General features: G+C 49.8%; 1 protein-coding gene across 1 annotated transcript in view; it reads left to right on the top strand.

The window, feature by feature from the left end:
* LOC119395686 (uncharacterized) overlaps positions 1-19,924 on the top strand; it is a 299,084-nt gene that overhangs the window by 49,052 nt on the left and 230,108 nt on the right. The window contains exon 2 of the mRNA XM_037662688.2: positions 433-626. Coding sequence (XP_037518616.1) covers positions 433-626 — 194 coding nt within the window. The remainder of the gene's footprint in view (positions 1-432; positions 627-19,924) is intronic.

The following is a 19,924-nucleotide window of genomic DNA, read 5'->3' as shown; positions in this document are numbered from 1 at the left end:
CAGTTATGCATGGGTGGCCGCCACCGCAAGCCATCTTTTCATACAAAAACCGCACACTTTCCGCAGGAGAAAAATAAATTGCCAAGTAAATGCTGCCATCTGGTGGATTACACGCAATCTAAGCTGTAGAAGAGCGCCTCTTGTCCTGAACGCTAGAGGGGTGTACCTATTCCGCTAGGACGAGCTCTGCTCGGCCAAAGCAGTTTGGGGACAGTTTGGGCAGGACGAGCTCTCCGAGCTCGTCCAAAGCAGTTAAGGGGTTAATAAGCTTTATAACTGCATCATATTGTTGTTCCTTACTTAACACCTTGTGACTGGCGCTGCATAGCCTCACCTGCTTCTGTGCCATAAGAAGCGAATTAACTAACAGATACTCATTTTTTTTTTAAATATGAAATCTCACAGCTTTCTCGCGTTTGCATCTATTTTCAGCCTTTCCGAGCCAAAATCGACCCAGTGTGGACTACGTCACAGTTTATCCCATCGTGTATGAAGACCGAGAGGACGACCAAAAGAAAGTCGTAGTTTTTGAGTACCAGCATTCCATGGAATTGAAGAGAGCTTCTGTCCTAGCCCCCACGGTTCTGCTTCGAGATTACAAAGACAACGGAACGACTGACCAATACGTTAGTAACGGTGCCATGAGCATCACTTATTTCGGGACAATTATTTTTCTTATGGAGAACGCAATTTATGCATCCATCGTGGCCAACAGCGCGACTAACGCGGACGACGGACGCATTTGTCGCGCTGTGAGCCACGATGAATCTGTGCGCCAAGTATTCTAACCCGCATAATTTATTCGGTTACTTATAAAACCAACTGTGCCTCAATGGTGGTACTTACCGAAATAACCTTAGGTTATTTTTTTTGTGGACCAGTCTAGACTGCTTTGTACGCACTTTCCTTTTGGGTAGTGTACCTACGATATTCTCAAATTATTCATCATCGCAGGAACGAAGAGTTAAACACCGAGGTTTTGGCTAACATACACGAAGTCATTTGTTCTTTCATAGGTACAGCGGTGAGCACTGTTAGGGTGAACACGCGAGCGCGTGGCCGACGGCACTATCAGCGCCGCGTAACAGCCATCGTTGGAAACATTGCACATGCGCAGCATGTGCTTTGCGATACACTCTTTCCACCACGCACGCTGCGTCATAGATATACTTGTCGGGGATACGCTTGCGTGCGCGCGGTGGAAAGAGTATTTCGTAGAACGCATGATGCGCATGCGCAATGTTTCCACCGATGACCGTTACGCGGCGCCGACAGAGCCGTCGGCCACGCGCTCGCGTGTTCACCCTAAGAGTGCTCACCGCTGTACGTTCGTTTATCAGCAGTACAACTGCTAAGCCGTGACGAGGTAACGTGTGTTTCCTGCATGATAATGCATATGCGCATGGGGAATAATAAACAAAGACTATTAATGGGATATCTGTTCTCAGGAAGGGCGCAGGCTGAACGGCTCTTCATGAAGAAATAATGTTGCCCTCCTGCACTTGTACAACTATAAAAAGGAAATCTATCCGGATTTTTCAAAAGGGAACTAGTGTGTGCATGAGCCACCAGTTGGCCACACTGCTTCCCTCGTACATGCTTGGTTGAGAGTGAAGTCTCAGGGTTAGTTGCTCACTAGGCGGTCTGGTGCGTCCTTCGTTCTTGCGTCGCTCGTGCTTGCGGCACAACCCACTACATGGTCGCAGAAGCGGGATCACCATGACTGACGCCGCTGCCGTCACCGCCTCTGCTCAGCCCTGACTTGGAGCCGTGCTACGCACTCTGCCACCTTCAGTACGAGGACTTCTGCAGCGTAACGGGACTTTCTGCTGCAGCTCAGGAACTTCAGGCCCTGTCCATGCTTTACTGCATGGGGCTGTAAGCGAGAACAGTTCTCCTTCCGACAACGCTGTCAGAAGCGGACTCAAAGGATGAAGCAACTGTCAAGAAGGTGTTCACCGAGGACTTCGTCCACCCGCTCAACGGGTTGTAGTACAAGTCTACCCGTTTCCGCCATCGGACGAAGCAACCGGATGAGAGCACCGATGCATTTTTCACCGCGCTCCGTACCATGGTAAAGCGCGGTAGCTACGCATTGTCGACTATTGAAGCTTGTCCGAGATCGTTTTATCGTTGGGTAGCTCGACCCCAAGCTTTTGGATCAGCTCTGTCGGAGCCCGAATTTAACGCTGGAAGGGGCGTTGACTCAAGCAAGCCATTAGGATGACGCGTGAATGCACAAAGGGAAGCTAGCGTCGCTTGGTAAGCCTATATGCCTTTGCCCGTTCTGTGGGCGTGCGTCGCATCCGCGTTCGGAGTGCCCAGCTCGCCGTGCGTCCAGCAGCTTGCGCGGCAAAATGGCCACTTTGAAGTGGTTTACATGAAGAAAAAAATTCAGCTACGCACTAGTGGTGCCAAGCCTGAAGGAAGTGCGCAGCTGGGCGGCCTTCTTTGTTTCTCTTTATTTTTTCTTTCTTTCTTCATCTATTCTTTTTTCTTTTCTTTCTCTTTCTGTCTTACTATTTTTTCTGTCTTCTTCTTAGCTCACTATATGTTTCTTTTGTAGTGATAAATACGGTTAATGCGTAGAGAAACGATGAAGAAGACGGTTGTTGTGGTTGGTGCTCGTGCTGGCTCCGTTTTTGGGAACTGACTGCTGTCCCGTTGCTGTCCCGCCTCTAAGGCGCTCACCGTACCTAAACCATTAAACGCATACTATCAACTGGTGGAGGTGCGGGGTACTTCACCCTGGAACTTCGTTCTCGGACTCTACCCCCCGCCTTGTCAATTCCTGACGGCATGGCCCAGCAAGCTGCTACCCCAACTCCATCTCTTACCTGTTCCGGCATGCCAAGACAGCGGGATCCGGTGATTTTCAACGCCTCCGACGAGCAAGACGGCGAAGACTGGCTATCTTCATACGAAATAGTAAGCGCGCACAATAAGTGGGATGAAGCCGATAAGCTTGGCTACCTTCACTTCTATCTCGCGGGTGTGGCACAGCTGTGGTTTAACAATCACCAAGCTGACATTCCTAACTGGTCGTCGTTTACGACACGCTTCGCGGAAGTATTCGGACGACCCGCTGTTCGCAAGCACCGCGCCGAACAGCGCTTGCGCGGCCGCGCGCAGTGGTCTGGTGAGACCTTCACGTCATATATCGAGGATGTTGTGGACCTCTGCCGTCGTATCGATCCAGACATGTCTGATACTGACAAAATCCGGCACATTATGAAAGGTACTTCAATAATGCATGTTGCTGGGCGAGTCGGTCGTACATCATGAAACAAGGTGCTGCGCGAAGTAAACACGGACAAGGAAGTGAACGAAGACGGGCGCAGACTCACGACTGAATTTTATTGAACAACGAAACGCACATTTATACGACACAAACCGCAAAATCATCTATGCGCGTGCGAGGAACCTGCTTTCATTATCGTACAATGTTATGGAGGTATCACTGACGCAAATGTCTCTTTTTTTCTTGATGAAGAAAGCCTCGGCAAGCTCACGTGCCAACTGGTTCTGACTACGCTTCAAAATTTTTGTTATTGCCAGCAAAGGCTGGCACGGTTTGCCACAGGCAGCCGACGGGCATGCGCTGCAGTGAAAAGCAAATTAGAACCTTGTCCGTTCTTTATCGAAAGCTGGTGTTCCCTTAGTCGTTCATTTATACACCGGCCCGTTTGGCCGATGTATACTTTCCCGCACGTCAGAGGGATTTCATATACCACCCCCGTCGAGCACTCGACGAACTGAGTGGCGTGGCTTCTAGTGCAAGCTTGCACGCTCCTATTTCCAGAGGCGATGCGGGGGCATAGTGACGCCAGTTTGCATGGGGCAGAAAACACCACCGGCACACCATAACGGTTGGCAACATTCTTCAGGTTATGCGACACCCTATGGATATAGGGGACAACTGCCGGTCGCATTTTTTCACGACTTCGACACCCCTGAGTCGCACTAGCCTTGTACCTCTGGAGGAGCTTCTCCGCCACAGCAACCACGACTGCCGTAGGGTAACCAGCATTCATCAACCTGGCAATCTGAATGTTCAGGCTGTCATGTACAGGCTGGCATGTTTTGTTTGAAGGGAGCCTTGGAAAAGTCATGTGTTCACCTGGTACATGACAGCCTGGTACATGAAATCCCTCTGACGTGCGGGAAAGTATACATCGGCCAAACGGGCCGGTGTATAAATGAACGACTAAGGGAACACTAGCTTTCGATAAAGAACGGACAAGGTTCTAATTTGCCTATTCACTGCAGCGCATGCCCGTCGGCTGCCTGTGGCAAACCGTACCAGCCTTTGCTGGGAATAACAAAAATTTTGAAGCGTAGTCAGAACCATTTGGCACGTGAGCTTGCCGAGGCTTTCTTCATCAAGAAAAAAAGAGACATTTGCGTCAGTGATACCTCCATAACATTGTACGATAATGAAAGCAGGTTCCTCGCATGCGCATAGATGATTTTGCGGTTTGTGTCGTATAAATGTGCGTTTCGTTGTTCAATAGAATTCAGTCGCGAGTCTGCGCCCGTCTTCGTTCACTTCCTTGTCCGTGTTTACTTCGCGCAGCACCTTGTTTCACATTATGAAAGGTATCGAAGACGACGCCTTCCACATGCTCGTTGCCAAAAACCCCCAAACAGTCGCAGAGGTAACTCAGTACTGTCAGAGCTACGACGAGCTGCGAAGACAGCGCATTTCTACGCGACAGCCGAGCTTCAACACGGCCGCAACGTCTGCATTAACCGTTGGCGCTGTTTCTACCGACCAGACCGCGTTAATGCACCAGATACAACAGTTCGTCCGCGAAGAAGTGGCGCGACAATTGTTTTTTGTGCCTTACGTTCCAGCCAGTGCGCATACGCTGACCCCAACGCTCAGACAAGCGATAGAGGAGCAAGTCTCTGACGCTCTGCCTTCCCCCTACCATCATTCGCCTACCTCCGCACCTCTGACATACGCTGAGGTCGCCAGACGACCATCGCTATTGCTACCACTTGTCACGGACCCTGCTCGACAGAATAATGCCTTCTACACAACAAGTCCGCCTGTACGCCCGGACCCGCCTCCTTTTCGCCGTTCCGCACCACCGTCCTCTAATCCTTGGCGCACACCCGACAACAGGCCGATCTGCTACTCCTGCCGTCTCTCTATCCATGTCGCCCGCTTCTGTCGTCGTCGTGATTTCCGCCAAGGTGCTGGCGAAGAAGGTTACGGCTACTATCGTACAGAGCCACCTCAGTCGAGTTCCTTCCACCCCACGTCGGACACGTCATCATCAAGTCGTCGCGGCTTCGACAGGCACAGGTCACCCTCTCCAAGGCGCCGTTCCATTTCGCCTATGGTTCGTCGACCGCCACCCGTCCCAGCGGAAAACTAACCGTCGCAGTTACCGAGACAAGAGCTGCGCTCATATCGAAAACTTCAAGGCCTCGATTTCTACCCGCCAACGAAATAACCGTGTATATTAATGGTGTAGCTGTGCAAGCGCTCGTTGATACTGGTGCTGCTGTGTCTGTGCTGAGTGGTGAACTGTGCTGCAAATTAAAGAAGATTACGATCCCGCTTTCCGACGTCTCTCTCCGTACGGCAACTTCGCACCACATCCAACCTTCTGTGGCGTGCACAGCTCGGCTAGTCATACAGAACGTTTTGTATGCAGTTGAATTTGTCGTATTCTCACCATGTTCGCATGACATCATCTTGGGCTGGGACTTCCTTTCCGCTCATCATGCCGTCGTTGACTGTGCGCGTGCCGAACTTGAGTTGTCAACGATGTGTGAACTGCCGCTGTGTCAAACGCCGATGTATGACGGGTCCTCTGACCAGGCATTATCTTCTCGAGTCGTCGTCGCTGCGGACACTCACATTCCTCCTCTGTCCTCTGTTCTTGTGCCACTCTCTTGCGACGGCGCGTCCTCTGTCACTGCCCTGTTTACACCCTCCGAAGCCTTTGGCTCTCGCAAGAGCTTCCTTCTCCCATACGCAGTTGTCACTATAGAAAACTCTTGCGGCGCCATCTATATCACGAACCCGTTTTCTTCTCCAGCCACCTTATTCCGCGGCGAACCCATAGGTCACCTTGAGGAAATAGTTTCTGTTTACTCCAGTCACCTGCCTCATGGCTCGACAACTCACACGTCAACAGCATTACCTCTGATACCACTGCCACTCCATCTCTCGAGGCATTCCTTCCATCGATTGATTCTCAACTCCCCCCTGCTCAGCGTACCCAACACCTGGCGCTGCTTGATCGCTTCAAAACGTCATTCGATCATAACCAAAGTTCTTTGGGCCGCACGTCTGCCATCGTTCACCGCATTGATACCGGCACCCATGCACCTTTGCGCCAGCGCCCGTATCGAGTCTCTCACGCTGAACGCCGGGTCATCGACGAGCAGGTGAGCGACATGCTTCAACATGGCGTAATACAATCTTCACACAGCCCTTGGGCCTCCCCGGTTGTGCTGGTGAAAAACAAGGACGGCAGCATCAGATTCTGCGTTGATTATAGGCGTCTTAATGAGATCACGCGAAGAGATGTTTGCCCGCTGCCCAGAATCGACGACGCTCTCGATTGCCTGCAAGGAGCGGAGTTCCTTTCTTCTTTAGACCTTCGATCGGGCTACTGGCAGGTTCCTATGAATGAAGCCGACCGCCCCAAGACTGCGTTTGTAACTCCGGACGGATTGTAAGAGTTCAACGTGATGCCGTTTGGCCTCTGTAATGCGCCTGCCACCTTCGAACGTCTGATGGACAACATCCTAAGAGGCCTAAAATGGAACACGAGCCTGTGCTATCTGGATGACATCGTCGTTTTCTCGAAGGATTTCGACTCCCACCTCAGTCGCCTCGCAAGCATCCTCACTTGCCTTGCGGACGCGGGACTGCAGCTGAACTTTAAGACGTGCAATTTCGCCGCACGCCAGCGACACCATCCTTGTCAGCAAGGATGGTGTCCGTCCCAATCCTGCAAAGCTTCGCGCTGTCGCCGACTTTCCCAGGCCGTCTACACTAAAAGAACTCCGTAGCTTCATAGGCCTCTGTTCGTACTTTCGCAGATTTGTGCGCAATTTCGCGACAATAATCGCCCCACTCACACAGCTACTTGCCGACAACCAAGACATCTCGGCGTGGTCTTCCGCTTCTGACAAAGCATTCGCCTCTTTACGCCATCTTCTGACATCCCCACCTATACTACGCCACTTTGACCCGGATGCTCCAACCGAAATTCACACGGACGCTAGTGGAGTAGGCCTCGGCGCTGTTCTTGCCCAGCGTAAATCTGGCTTCGACGAGTATGTCGTTTCCTACGCCAGTCGCACTCTCAGTAAAGCGGAAAAGAACTACTCAGTCACGGAAAAAGAATGCCTTGCCATCGTTTGGGCAATCACGAAATTTCGACCTTTCGTATATGGCCGCCCATTCGACGTCGTGACTGATCACCATGCTTTGTGCTGGTGGTCGTCATTAAAAGGCCCATTGGGTCGCCTAGCTCGTTGGGCGCTCCGTCTTCAAGATTATGACATCCGTGTCGTCTATTGGTCAGGCCGTATGCATTCGGATGCCGACGCTCCTTCTCGTTCGCCACTTCCCCATGAGTATGCTGTTGCGTCTATTTCCAGCTGCGATTGTTCTTCTCTTGAACATGCCGACATGTCATCTGAGCAACGCCAGGATCCATGGATAGCCTCTCTCCTAGAGTATCTGTCTCAGGCGTCTCCACGTACTACCAACCGCTCGCTTCGACGCACTGCTCGCCACTTTCAAATCCGCGACGGCCTCCTGTACCGCCGAAACTAGCTGTCGGATGGCCGGAAATGGTTGCTGGTAATCCCTCGTCGTCTACGTTCCGACGTCTGTGCCTCCTTTCACGCGGATCCGCAATGCGCCCACGCTGGTGTGGTGAAGACATATGCACGCCTCCGGATTCGATACTACTGGTGCGGAATGTACCGCTTTGTTCGGCAGTACGTCCGTTCATGCTCCAAGTGCCAACGCCGGAAGAGCTCTCTGCACACGACCACAGGGCCACTCCAACCACTGCCTTGTCCCTCTCGGCCGTTCGACCGCGTCGGGATCGATTTGTACGGTACCCTACCGTACACACCAGATCTCAACCGCTGGGTGATCGTCGCTGTGGACCACCTCACGCGCTACGCTTAAACTTCCGCGCTTCCAGAGGCCACAGCGCGTGACGTCATCTTGTTCATCCTTCGAAAGCTCGTTCTTCGGCATGGTGCGCCTCGCGAGCTACTCAGTGACCGCGGACGTTCCTTCTTATCCGAAGCCGTAGAAGCACTCCTCCGCGAATGTAACGTTGTCCATCGAACTGCTACCGCATATCACCCGCAAATCAACGGGATGACCGAGCGATTCAATCGCACACTTGGCGACATGCTCTCCATGTATGTTTCCGATGACCACACGAATTGGGTCCGCACACTGCCGTTTGTCACGTATGCTTACAACAGCGCCATTCAATCTACTACGGAATTTTCTCCGTTCTTCCTGCTTTATGGTCGGGAACCTTCCTCGTTCTTGGATACTATTCTTCTGTACCGACCAGACCCCTCAGAAACTACGACTATAGTCGAAGCCGCCACTTATGCCGAAGAATGTCGGCAGCTCGCACGCTCGCTTACCCCGCACGACCAGGCCCGCCAGAAACACTCTCATGATCGAAACTTATCTCCTTCGTCATATTCACCTGGAACAATTGTGTGGCTTCGCGTGCCCTCATCTGCTCCCGGCCTTTCTGCAAAGCTCGTCTCTAAGTATGACGGTCCTTACCGGGTCCTACGCCAGACTTCACCCGTCAACTACGTTATTGAGCCTCTTCAGCCACCTACGGATCAACGGTGCCGCGGGCGCGAGACTGTTCACGTCGACCGATCGAAGCCTCATTACGACCCACCAGTATTACCTGTGCCATAGGTCGCCAGGATGGCTCCTTTTCTACCGGGTAGTGATTGTAGTGATAAATACGGTTAATGCGTAGAGAAACGATGAAGAAGACGGTTGTTGTGGTTGGTGCTCGTGCTGGCTCCGTTTTTGGGAATTGACTGCTGTCCCGTTGCTGTCCCGCCTCTAAGGCGCTCACCGTACCTAAACCATTAAACGCATACTATCACTTTATATTTCCCGCTTCTTGTGTCTTTGCTTCCTTTACTCCCTTTTTCTCCCCCTATTTCTCGCTTCCTCTTTCTTTTCATCCCTTTCTGTCTATCTTTTTCCCCCACCCCAAGTGTAGGGTAGCCAACCGATCCAAAGCTTGGCTAACCTCCCTGCCTTTCCTCTTCGTATCTCTCTCTCTCTCTCTCTCTCTCTCTCTCTTTGTCTTTCTTTGATTCTCTCTTTTCTGTTTTTTTTGCTTTTTTTATCTCTATTTCTCTCGTTTTCTTTCTATGCTGTGCTTTACTCTCTCCCCTCCTACCATCAGTTTTCTTTCCCACACTCTAGCTTGGTATACTATACTACTTCACTATACTATACCATACTGTACCATACTATACTACACTATACTATACTATACTATACTATACTATACTATACTATACTATACTATACTTTACAAGGCTATGCTATCCGCTGCTAGCCTGCCTGTGTAGCCAAGCGGTTGCGATGCTCGCCTTCGGATCTTGGGCACAGAGATGCAAACAATGCCTCGTCAAAGAATTTTTTTTCGTTAAGAATTTTTCTCGCTCTCTTTCTTTCTCACTCTTTCTTGCTTTTCCTCTGTACTGGTTCTCTAACCCATCAGAGTTATTCCCTCCCACGCTGGACAATTCAGGGCACGTGTTCTGAGAGTGAAGCAGCAGCTGAAGAAGAGGGCCAAGAGTATGAAGAGGACGAAAATAGCACCTGGAGGCTCATGATGATGATGGTTTTCTGTTCGCGGATGACGATAGACGGCTGGAAAAAATAGATCCGCTTTAAAAAAGCAGGCGAGAGATTGAAGCGGAAACCCGCAGCCAGCTCAGCGGAGATGCACGCCGTTTTGGAGCGCCATCGCGCGAAGACAAAGTTTATTGATGTTCTCCTCGATGGACGCGCCCTGTCTTTCATAGTTGACTCTAGTGCCGAAGTCTCGGTTGATCCAAGCGGGTTTCCCTGGCATTCCTGTCAACCTAGAGGGCTCGCAGAGCGAATCGAAAGGGCCGGGCAATTACATCCTCTTAGTTTAGGGAATTTACACTCTCTTGGTGCGGTAAGTCTGTAAACATAATCCATGGCTGCACTAAAAAAACACAGACAATGAAGAGATGTACACAGGACGGGTGCAAACTTCCTATTTTATTATGGAATCTCAAAGCGAGCCTATATCAACGTAAGTCGCATCATCACGTGTTCTAGTTACGCCTGCATCGTGGAACTCATATCAGCGACACACCCCCTTAGGGCTGTCTTTGTTTCCAACATGATCATGGAATGGTCGCGCAAAAACACTTCAGATGCAGTGGCTAAAAGATACATCCTGAAAAAACGAAGAAATGGAAACAATTTTGAAAACACAAAAAAATGAAAACAATGGACAGGAATAGGCAACGACTATAACGGTCTGTAAAGTCTGTGAAGCAGAAGCTTTACGTCATGGGGGCAAACACAGCTCCTCTACAAGGCCTCCCAGTGATTCAAGCCCTGGGTGCCTGCAAGTTACTAGACAACGTGTCGGAGGCTCGGAACCAGTCCATTCAGCTGCGTGTCGAACCACGCCTTTTGGAAGGACTTGGAAAGTTTCTTGAGGCTTACACTATCCAGCTGAAACCAAATGCGACGTCGTTCTAATTGGTTGTTCGTTCGCAGCCGCCCGCCGATACCACTTCGGCACACGCTCAAGGGAGAGTTCTCGTCTTCGGCAGGACTCACGCGGAACATGACTGTCACTTGCAAAAAGTTCTCAATCGGCTGAAGAACGCAGGGGCCGCACTCAACTGCACAAAACTGCACCTTAGCAGCTAGCAGCGTCATTTATATTGGGGTCTGCGATCAAGGCCAGGCCGGCGCCGCAATGTGTCACAGGTGTCCGCCGCCTCCTGGGCTTCGTTAATCACATTGGACGCTTCCTGCCATGCATTGAAGAGTTGACAGCCCCGAAACGAAATTTTGCTGCTGAAGGCGTCTGAATGGAGTTGGGGCCACGCTCAAGAGTCGGCTTTATCGATGTTCAAGAAGCTGCTCTGTTCTGGCCTTTGCGTTACTCAGTACGACATGTCATACAAGACTACAGTATTAGCTGATGCCCGCTCCATTGGTCTCAGCGCCGTCCCAGCTTCAAGAGCAACCTTCTGCGGGGCCTCGCCCACTTGCCTTTCCGTCGCGGTCACTCACATTCACGGAAGGTTGGTACAATGAGACGGAGAAAAAGGCTTTGGCTACAAGCTGGGCCTCAATTTGTTTTGAAGAGTATGCTCATGGTTCAAATTTCCTTCTTTTAGACGGATCGCACCTTATTTTGCTCTGAGCATCTCTATATTCAAAACGTGTCCATCGCATAGCTGCCCTTTATAGCCTCATTTGTCGTCTTCTCGTGAACGCCCAATGCGAGGCGTCCCACAGTTCTTTGATTCACATACAGTCCTGATTTCACCCCTGTCTTGATGCACACCACTAAGTTCCCAAATGTAAGCTCCGGAAATATTCACCTTTCCAAAGACCTCGAACCACCTTGTACCTATTGTGTCACCATAATGCTTTGTGCTTCATTATTGCAGCGTTCCTCTTTGCCTTTGCCGCTGAGGCGTTTACCTGTACATCCATGTACCTATCACCCTAATTTATCCATACTCCGAGGTATTTGTGTTCGGTTACCCTCTGTACCTCTTGGCCCCGTATTGACACCGCCTGATCATTGGGATCATTGAATACCATCAATCCACATTTTGTTACACTAAATCCTAGTCCTAGAGCTTCACCTTCCCTTCCGCATATATCCACAGCCGCCGTATATCATCTCGGCTGTCCTCAACTAAGAGAATATCATCAGCATAAAATAAACCTGAAAGTTGCTGCTCAGTCATCACGCCAGCCTGTTTGTGTGACAGATTAAAACCAATGTTGCTACATTCTAGCGCTCCTAGCGCGATAGCGTTAAAGAGCTCGTTTCGCAGAAATTCCGTTCTCAGCGTCAACGTCGGCGTCAGCCTTGGTGTCGGCGTCGTTGGTTGTGAGCGAAAAGTTAGCGTTGTCCATGACGAAAAAATTAACAGATTGAAATAAAATAAATAACAAAAAAATCACACCATCTCCCGCTAAAGGGGACCATGAGGCGATGCGAAGCAGTGTTTCGGCATGTAGAGCCCGCGTTTCAGAGGTGGAGTGGTGAGGGGGAAAGGGGAGAGGGAAAGTGGAGAGGGGAATGGAGAGGGGAAGGGAAAGGGAAAAGGGGAGGGGGTAGGGGATGGGAGAGGGAGAAGGGGAGGAGGAGTGGAGAGAGGAAATCGAGGAGGTGGGAAAGGGAAATGAGAGGGGGAAAGCGTAGGGGCACAGGGAAGGGGGAGGTGATGTGGAGAGGGAAAGGGGAGAGATGGAGTGGAGATGTGAAGTGGAGAAGGTTCGCGGATGCGCAGTAAGGGTGGTCACGCCGCACACCACCACCATCACTGGATTGAACTCCGCTATAAGATGCTTCACATCTAAAATCTTAGGTTCTAGTGAGAGTGGAAACCAGGCCTTCTGCGTGACAAGCAGGTGTTTTACTACAGAGCCACGCCATTGCTCGGGAAAAAAAGACACTGTATGAATGTCATGTTGAGGGAGGAGTCTGTTTACCTTATATAATATTGCGTGACAAAAACGTAGAATCGCGCCAGATGTCAAAAGATGTGATTGCGCAATGAGCGGCTGTTTTAAAGGCCCCCTCATTACAAAGCGCTCATACATATTTATTCATCATCAGGAGCAAAAGCATCAACTAAGTGAGGAGCCGCGTAGGTTCGCGTCTTGCCTTACGAATGCGTAGTGGGCCTTCGCACTTTCGCAAAAGGTTGAATTATGGTAAGAGTTGTCGGATGCTACCGAGCTAACAAGCAAATAATCATCAGAAAAGAAGCCCCAAAAAACCGGGCGACTTTTACGAAGAAGCCCAATAGAAGCGGAAATTCAATTAATCTTCCCATTCTTGAAAATGTCTTTAATTACAATAAAACTATCTGACTTAAATACGAAGGGGAGTTCAAAAACTCACCATAATTACAGTAGCACGTCTAATTGGGCTAGTTGGTATTCGACGAGGGTGGCGATGCGGGCTTGTTGGTTGGTCATACTTGAATGAGTTGAGCGCATACGAGGACACGGACAGAAGGAAGAGACGTACACACACTGAGCGCCAGTGTGTGTACGTCTCTTCCTTCTGTCCGTGTCCTCGTATGCGCTCAACTCATTCTAGTTGGTATTCCTTCATTTTGATAGGATAAGACGCGCACACAAACACGGACACTGGAAGAAAGACGCAAGCAACACAGGCGCTGACTCGCAACTACGATTTATTGGAAAGGGAAGCTCACATTTAAAAGTCACAACTCTCACATGATCTGGCCACTCTCGCCCAGGGCAGAGCGAAAAAGCAAAATATAAGAAGGTAGACAAGGAGCTAGAAAAGAAGTGCCTACAAGGTCACACTCTCAGAGTGCTGATGGTATGAAAATCCTACTTCTCTTAATGTGATGGAAGGGGCCCTTACACAGTTATCCCCACACCTCGTAGCGTGAAAGTCCTCCATCAGTTCTCGGGTAGTTTGAGCAGTGTTTCGGTAAAGTAGTTGCATCACAAAAAATGGGAGTGCAACCGCATGAGCTACAATGTTGTGGCATGTCTGAACAGTCTTTGGTTTTAAACGGACACTAAAGAGCAAAACTATTTTTCTCATATTAGTGAAGTACTCTTTCACGACACCAAAAACAGCACGCTTGCTGCGAGAAGACGCTTAGTAAGCGAGAAAACGCGCAAGAACAAAATGTGGGTGGCGATGCCACCTCGAAGTTCCCGCACCATTCGCCGTGACGTCACATCTTTTGACGGCTGCTACTAGGGACTACGTAGTTTCTAATCGGTAAAAATGAAGTACATTGTCTTCTGAGAGGGCCAGTAGACTTAACATACGCAGCTTGGGGTAATTTTGTTGAGCCAATGGCGCCAAAATACGGTAAGTACACTATGGAATCCATGACGTCACGCGGGGAGATTTCGGCGCGAAATTTAAAAATTGATACTTTGAACTTGATTTTCTCCTGTATTAATAAACCTATGATGGCGAAATTAACGACATTAGAGTTATCAGAGTACAATTTCATCGATTTAAACCGATTCATTTTTTTCTCTTTAGTGTCCCTTTAATGACCTTCTGTGCTCTGTGATCAAACTGCCAGAGAACTGATAGAGGCCTTTCACCTTAGGAGATGTAGGGATAAATGTGCAAGCGCCCCCTCCGTCACACTTACAGAATCTAGAATTTTCATATCTCATGAGCACTCTGAAGGTGTGATCTGAGGGACTGTTTTTCTAGCCCCTTGTATATCTTTTGTGTTTTGCTTTTTCACTCTGCCCTGGCGAGAGCAGCCAGATCATGTGACAGTTGTGACGTCTATATGTAAGCTTTCCTTTCCAATAAGTTGTTGTTGCGAGGCCAGTCGCCTGTGTTTGCGTCTTTCTTCTAGTGTCTGTGTTCGTGTGCGTGCCTTATCCTGTCAGAATCACTGTAATTATTTTGTACTTTGAAAATACGCGCAACTATGAAGGAAAGTACATATTTACTTTTAACATTGTCTCCAGAGCAGTCACCAGTTTGGTTGAATGCACGTTTGCCAGTGCATGATTAACTTCGAATGTTGACTCCCGCCACGCATGTTTGACTTCAACCCTCAACGTATGTTTGTCTTCAGTCATAATGGTATGTAGCGCAAACAGTAGACAACGGACAAAGGAGAGGACGTGGACGCAGCGCATTCTTCCAACTAAAATTTATTCGAGAAGAACACATATATATATACAGACCAGGTGATCAAAAAAAGAGAAAAAAGTAGAGAAGAAAAACCTGAGAGTAAAAGTAAAAGTATATACAAGCAAAAAATATGCCCGCTTGGAAAAGAATAACACGTCAGCGCTATGCCGTGGTACCGCCCCAGTCCCTACGTAGCGCCAGAAACAAAAGTTCTTTATCGGAAAGGTGCAGCGATGGCATGCTCCCTATCTCTGGCACACAGAGTAGCATGCCAGCGGGATACTGATGCCAGCAAAAATCTCCGTTTTTCCAATAAAGAGTCTCTCTCTCTCTCTCACGCATGCGTCGCCGGACCATGTGATTTCCTCAGCCTCAATAATCTCCCTCACCCTTTGATCCTGGCTGTGTGCAAGGACCACAGTGCCTTTAAAGATAGGGCTACATTCGCAATGCCGCAGGTGGATGCCAAGGTGCCCTTATACCGTGGTTTGGACGCGGTAGCGTCCTTTGTCTGCTGTTTGTCTACTGTTCTTTGTCTACTGTTTGCGCTACATATCATTATGACTGAATTGTTCCAACTCGCCCAACAAGCAACGTTGTTGGGTTTGTCTTCAATCCACCGAGAACCGAAGCCGGGCTAGCAATAGGTGGATAGCAAAATGACGTCTTCCGGTTCGATGCCTAGCTCTTCAATCGCTGTTTCAAGGTGTGCGCCGTTCAGTGTAATCGGGGAGAAAACACGTACTTTCTGCGACGCGGTTGTTACCAGTGATCTTGCCTCCTCCCCGATTACACTGAACCGCACACAACCTGAAGCAGCGAAGAGCTGAGCCTTGAAGGTTCTGTGAACCGGAAGTGCTGTATCAGACGACGCCCCGTTTTGCTACAGTGTACAAGAAGGGGCAGTGAAGCGGGCGGCAGCCTCCGCGTGACTCTGGCGGCGTCGCCAGCAGCGGCGGCGCTGCGATCGACCAATCTTGAAGAGGGGCACGCGAAACGTTGCATCCACTGCGACGTTCGCATGTGCTTGGCGCGCGCTGTGTCTGTGGTTCACATGTTTGCGCGTAAGCACTTCGCTTATTTAGTCTGTAATATCTGCTAAGGACCAGAAACTACAAGACAGACTGGTTTTCCCACAGATTCAAACGCCTTTGAGTCCCATTAGAACATTTTCAACCATTTCGGCAATCAGGATCGAGTTGTTTAGCTTACAGAACTTGAAAGCGCAGACGAATCTCTGATAGAGCGAGTACATTCAGATCTTGGGTAATCGCAATAGGGAAGCCGTGTGAGAGGTTAATTAAACGTAGCTAGTCGCCGCAACTACGAAAATATGTTTAAACTAAACAGTTACATGGTGCGCTCATTCGCATTTGCAACCCCTGTCTACAGCATACTACGCAAGGCCTGAAAAAAAATGAAACAAAAATGATTGCGAAAATGAACGTCACGCAGAATCAGCTGGACTCGTTGCTGAAACAGCTACACTAAAACATTCGTGCACGAATTTGAACAGTCATATACGCACACAGCAACAATTTATTTTGAAAAAGGCACTGAAATTCACGTATAGAAATCATGCCCCAAACGCAAGGCAAGCAAGCTGAAAAAGATGACTAGCACAGCACTGATGCAGAAAGCCAAGTGGGAACTTCCTTAAACTGGCAAAGCAGCTGATTGTATTTATAGTGACCGTGCACGCTTTGGCGAGCATGTTAAACGAGCTACAGCATTTCACAAAATGGACACAGGTCATGGTCTCTATAATCTGTGATTTAATATGTGACAATGCATCACAGAATATGAAAGCACACACATGAGGCAGTAGGGCACGGAGCATTGATATATGACATTGTTTTTCACACTAATGCAATGAGAGCATTATATCCTAGTAATGGGTAGAAAAACAACCGAATTACTCCACAAAAGGGAAGCGGCTTGCTGTGATTCAGCAAATCCTGACAGCTGGCAAGGTGAAGCTCAGAAAATAAATAACAGCAGGTGAGGAAGGCAAAAGTATAATGCATGTTGAGAGAGTTGCGATGCACCTAGTTTAGCCTGCTTAGTTTGACGTGACTTGGCAGAGCTACGTTTCGTCAGCAGATTGGACTTATTCTCGCCTTTCACAAAAAAGTACAGTCGCATAGTAACGTAAAATCCAACAATGCGTGGTGTTAGGCTCTTATAGCGTGAATATCGCAGCCGACCTGCAATGGGGAAGCATGATGAATAATGTGCAACACATCCATAACACTCTCGCTATGAAGTTTGCGTCCACTGAATAACGTTCAATAGCAAATGACGTTCCAAACGCTTCTTTGCTCTGGGTCTGCGGACGCTTTAAACAACGAAAGCTTCGACGTTCGTTTGCTTCGAGACTACCCTGTGCTGCATCCAGAAGCGAAGCAATGGTTCAGGCGTTGTTTTTTAGAAGCCATTCGCACGTTATAACATCACACAGTGAGAGAAAAGCGGGAGAATCACTTCCAAACAAGCGCGTTCCAGCCAAGGAACCAGCAACACGAGGCACCCGCCTTCAAGATTGAGCGACTGCAGCGCCGCCGCTTCGTTCGCCATTGGCGGGGCGTCAGCTGCCCCTATGGGTCGGTGCCTCCGCCCGCTTCACTGCCCTTTCCAGTACACTGTAGTTTTGCTGTCCACCGATTAAGAAGGCGATGCGCACGAGGGCCGATTACACTATCGTGTTCTAGTCTTGAAGGCGAAGCCATGTACTGCCGTCAGCACCTCTAACTCCCGACGCGTGGCCTCGGCTCGCTTGGACTGAGGTCAGCGCGGCCAAGCGTTGAAAATGATATGCTTGCTGCGGTTGACGATAGATGGAGCGCGCGTCGGTTTCGCTAGTAAATTTCTGTTACCAGTCTGCCTGACCGGCGGGTCGAATGCATTCACCTGGCTTCCCGTTTTCGCCACGTTTCGCTCGTGGCTACGTTATCGCGCGCGCCCATGGCGTTCGTTGTCGTATACTTCTCTCCACAATGAACCATTGCGTGCGACAGCTTACGCACCTTTCGAGTTTGAATTCGCAGCTGCTGCTCAAAAGAAATCACATGTATAAAAAGCAGAGCAAACGCACGTTCATGGTGTTTGTAAAAGTTGGACAATAAATAAATCTGAAATGCGGTGGCGTCGTTCATGTTCTGATTCATTAATTTTCAGACAGCGTGAATTAAACTGTTCTGATAATTTAGTGTGTGCCTTCCTGTTCGCTTCGTCCGGCGTGAACTTGAAGCAGCCGCTCCTGCTACAGTGCCACCACCGCACCCTGACCACTCTCCTTCATTCCCCTCCCCCCTAAATCAAGCAGTCGTGCGACAGGAAATTGCCAGCATGGGTATTTGCTCCACTTCGACGCCCCCAGTACCGACTTCCCGCAACAATTCACGACTCATGTCCATTCCCCTCTGGCTCTCCATCAACATTCCGCAATCCGTCCGCATGGCGAACACATGATGATAACCCCATTTGCTTCTCTTGTCACCGTATTGGGCACGTTTCTCGCCATTGCAGAAGTCGCTGGAGTCCTACTACACAAACTTTCCAGCGTTCTTCCAATGGCCGTCCCGTTTATCGTCACGCGACCAGCCCAGACCACTTTGCCCCTCAGGAACCTGTGCGTGATCCTCGCTACTCCCGCTCACCATCGCCCCAACGTCGCCAGTCTCGTTCTCCCCAGCCCCGCCGACCACCTTCGCCCGCCTTCCTACGACGCTCCTCGACGGAAAACTAAATGTTGCAGCCCCTGGAGGTGGCGCTGCATCAATGGGACTGACCGAAAATCCTCTATTGACCTACACACGAAACAGAACCTTATCGACGTACAAGTGGACGGTTGCATGTGACTGCTCCTGTCGACACTGGGACTCAACTTTTCGTTATGACCACTGATTTTCGCCGAAAGCTCAAGAAAGTTCTCACACCTGCGACGACTAAGTTCATCCGTGTTGCGGACGGGGGAAGAGCATCTGTCGTTGGAATGTGCTCCGCTCATGTAAGCATCGCTGATCGCCACACAGTTGTTCTCTTCGCCATCCTTGAAAAATGCCCACATGACGTACTCCTAGGCCTCGACGTCCTGTCCGCACATTCTGCCCTCATTGACTGTTCGGCCAGTACACTCCGTCTTCACTTGCCCATAACAGACCCTGCTGCACCACGGCCGAGTCGCCTCTGCACTGCCCGATATGCTCGCCTTACAGCCCAAACACTGACCTACGTCGAGTTCGTGTCAAGACAATTCCCGACGGCGACTATGTACTGACACCTATCACCGATGTCCTCATCAGCCGCGGCATTACATTACCGCACACCATTCTGTCTGTCGCAGGGAACTCCACGTGCCTTCCCGTTGTCAATTTTAGCTTGACACCTCAAGTGCTGCCGCAAGGCATCTCTTTGGCATTGCTATCCACCTTAGAAGACAACGCAGTGAATGCTTTCACGGTGGCCACTCCTTCCGACACCTATGCCCAGCACCAATCCAATACTTGCCCCGACAGCGCAATTAAGTCGATGATTGCTTCTGATTTAACACCGCAGCAGACTGACGAGCTCCACCGGGTTCTACTGTCGTACATCGACGTTTTCGATCTCAGCGGCCATCCATTGGGGCAAGCTAATGGTGTGACGCACCGCATAAACACTGGTGATGCGCCTCCTATCCATAGGCGTCCATATCGCGTGTCGGCGACTGAGCGGCAAATTATCCAAAGTGAGGTCGACAAAATGCTCGCCAAGAACATCATTGAGCCATCCTGCAGTCCTTGGGCGTCCCCTGTCGTACTCGTCCGCAAGAAAGACGGCACATGGCGTTTCTGTGTCGATTATCGACACCTAAACAGAATTACAAAAAACGACGTGTACCCTCTGCCACGAATAGATGACGCCCTCGATTGCCTGTATGGTGCCCGCTATTTTTCCTCCATAGACCTACGTTCCGGGTACTGGCAGATTCAGGTGGA

Source organism: Rhipicephalus sanguineus, chromosome 6, assembly GCF_013339695.2.
Source record: "Rhipicephalus sanguineus isolate Rsan-2018 chromosome 6, BIME_Rsan_1.4, whole genome shotgun sequence".
NCBI lineage: Eukaryota > Metazoa > Arthropoda > Arachnida > Ixodida > Ixodidae > Rhipicephalus > Rhipicephalus sanguineus.
The sequence above is the reverse complement of the archived record's forward strand: the minus strand, read 5'-3'. Positions and strand labels throughout refer to the sequence as shown.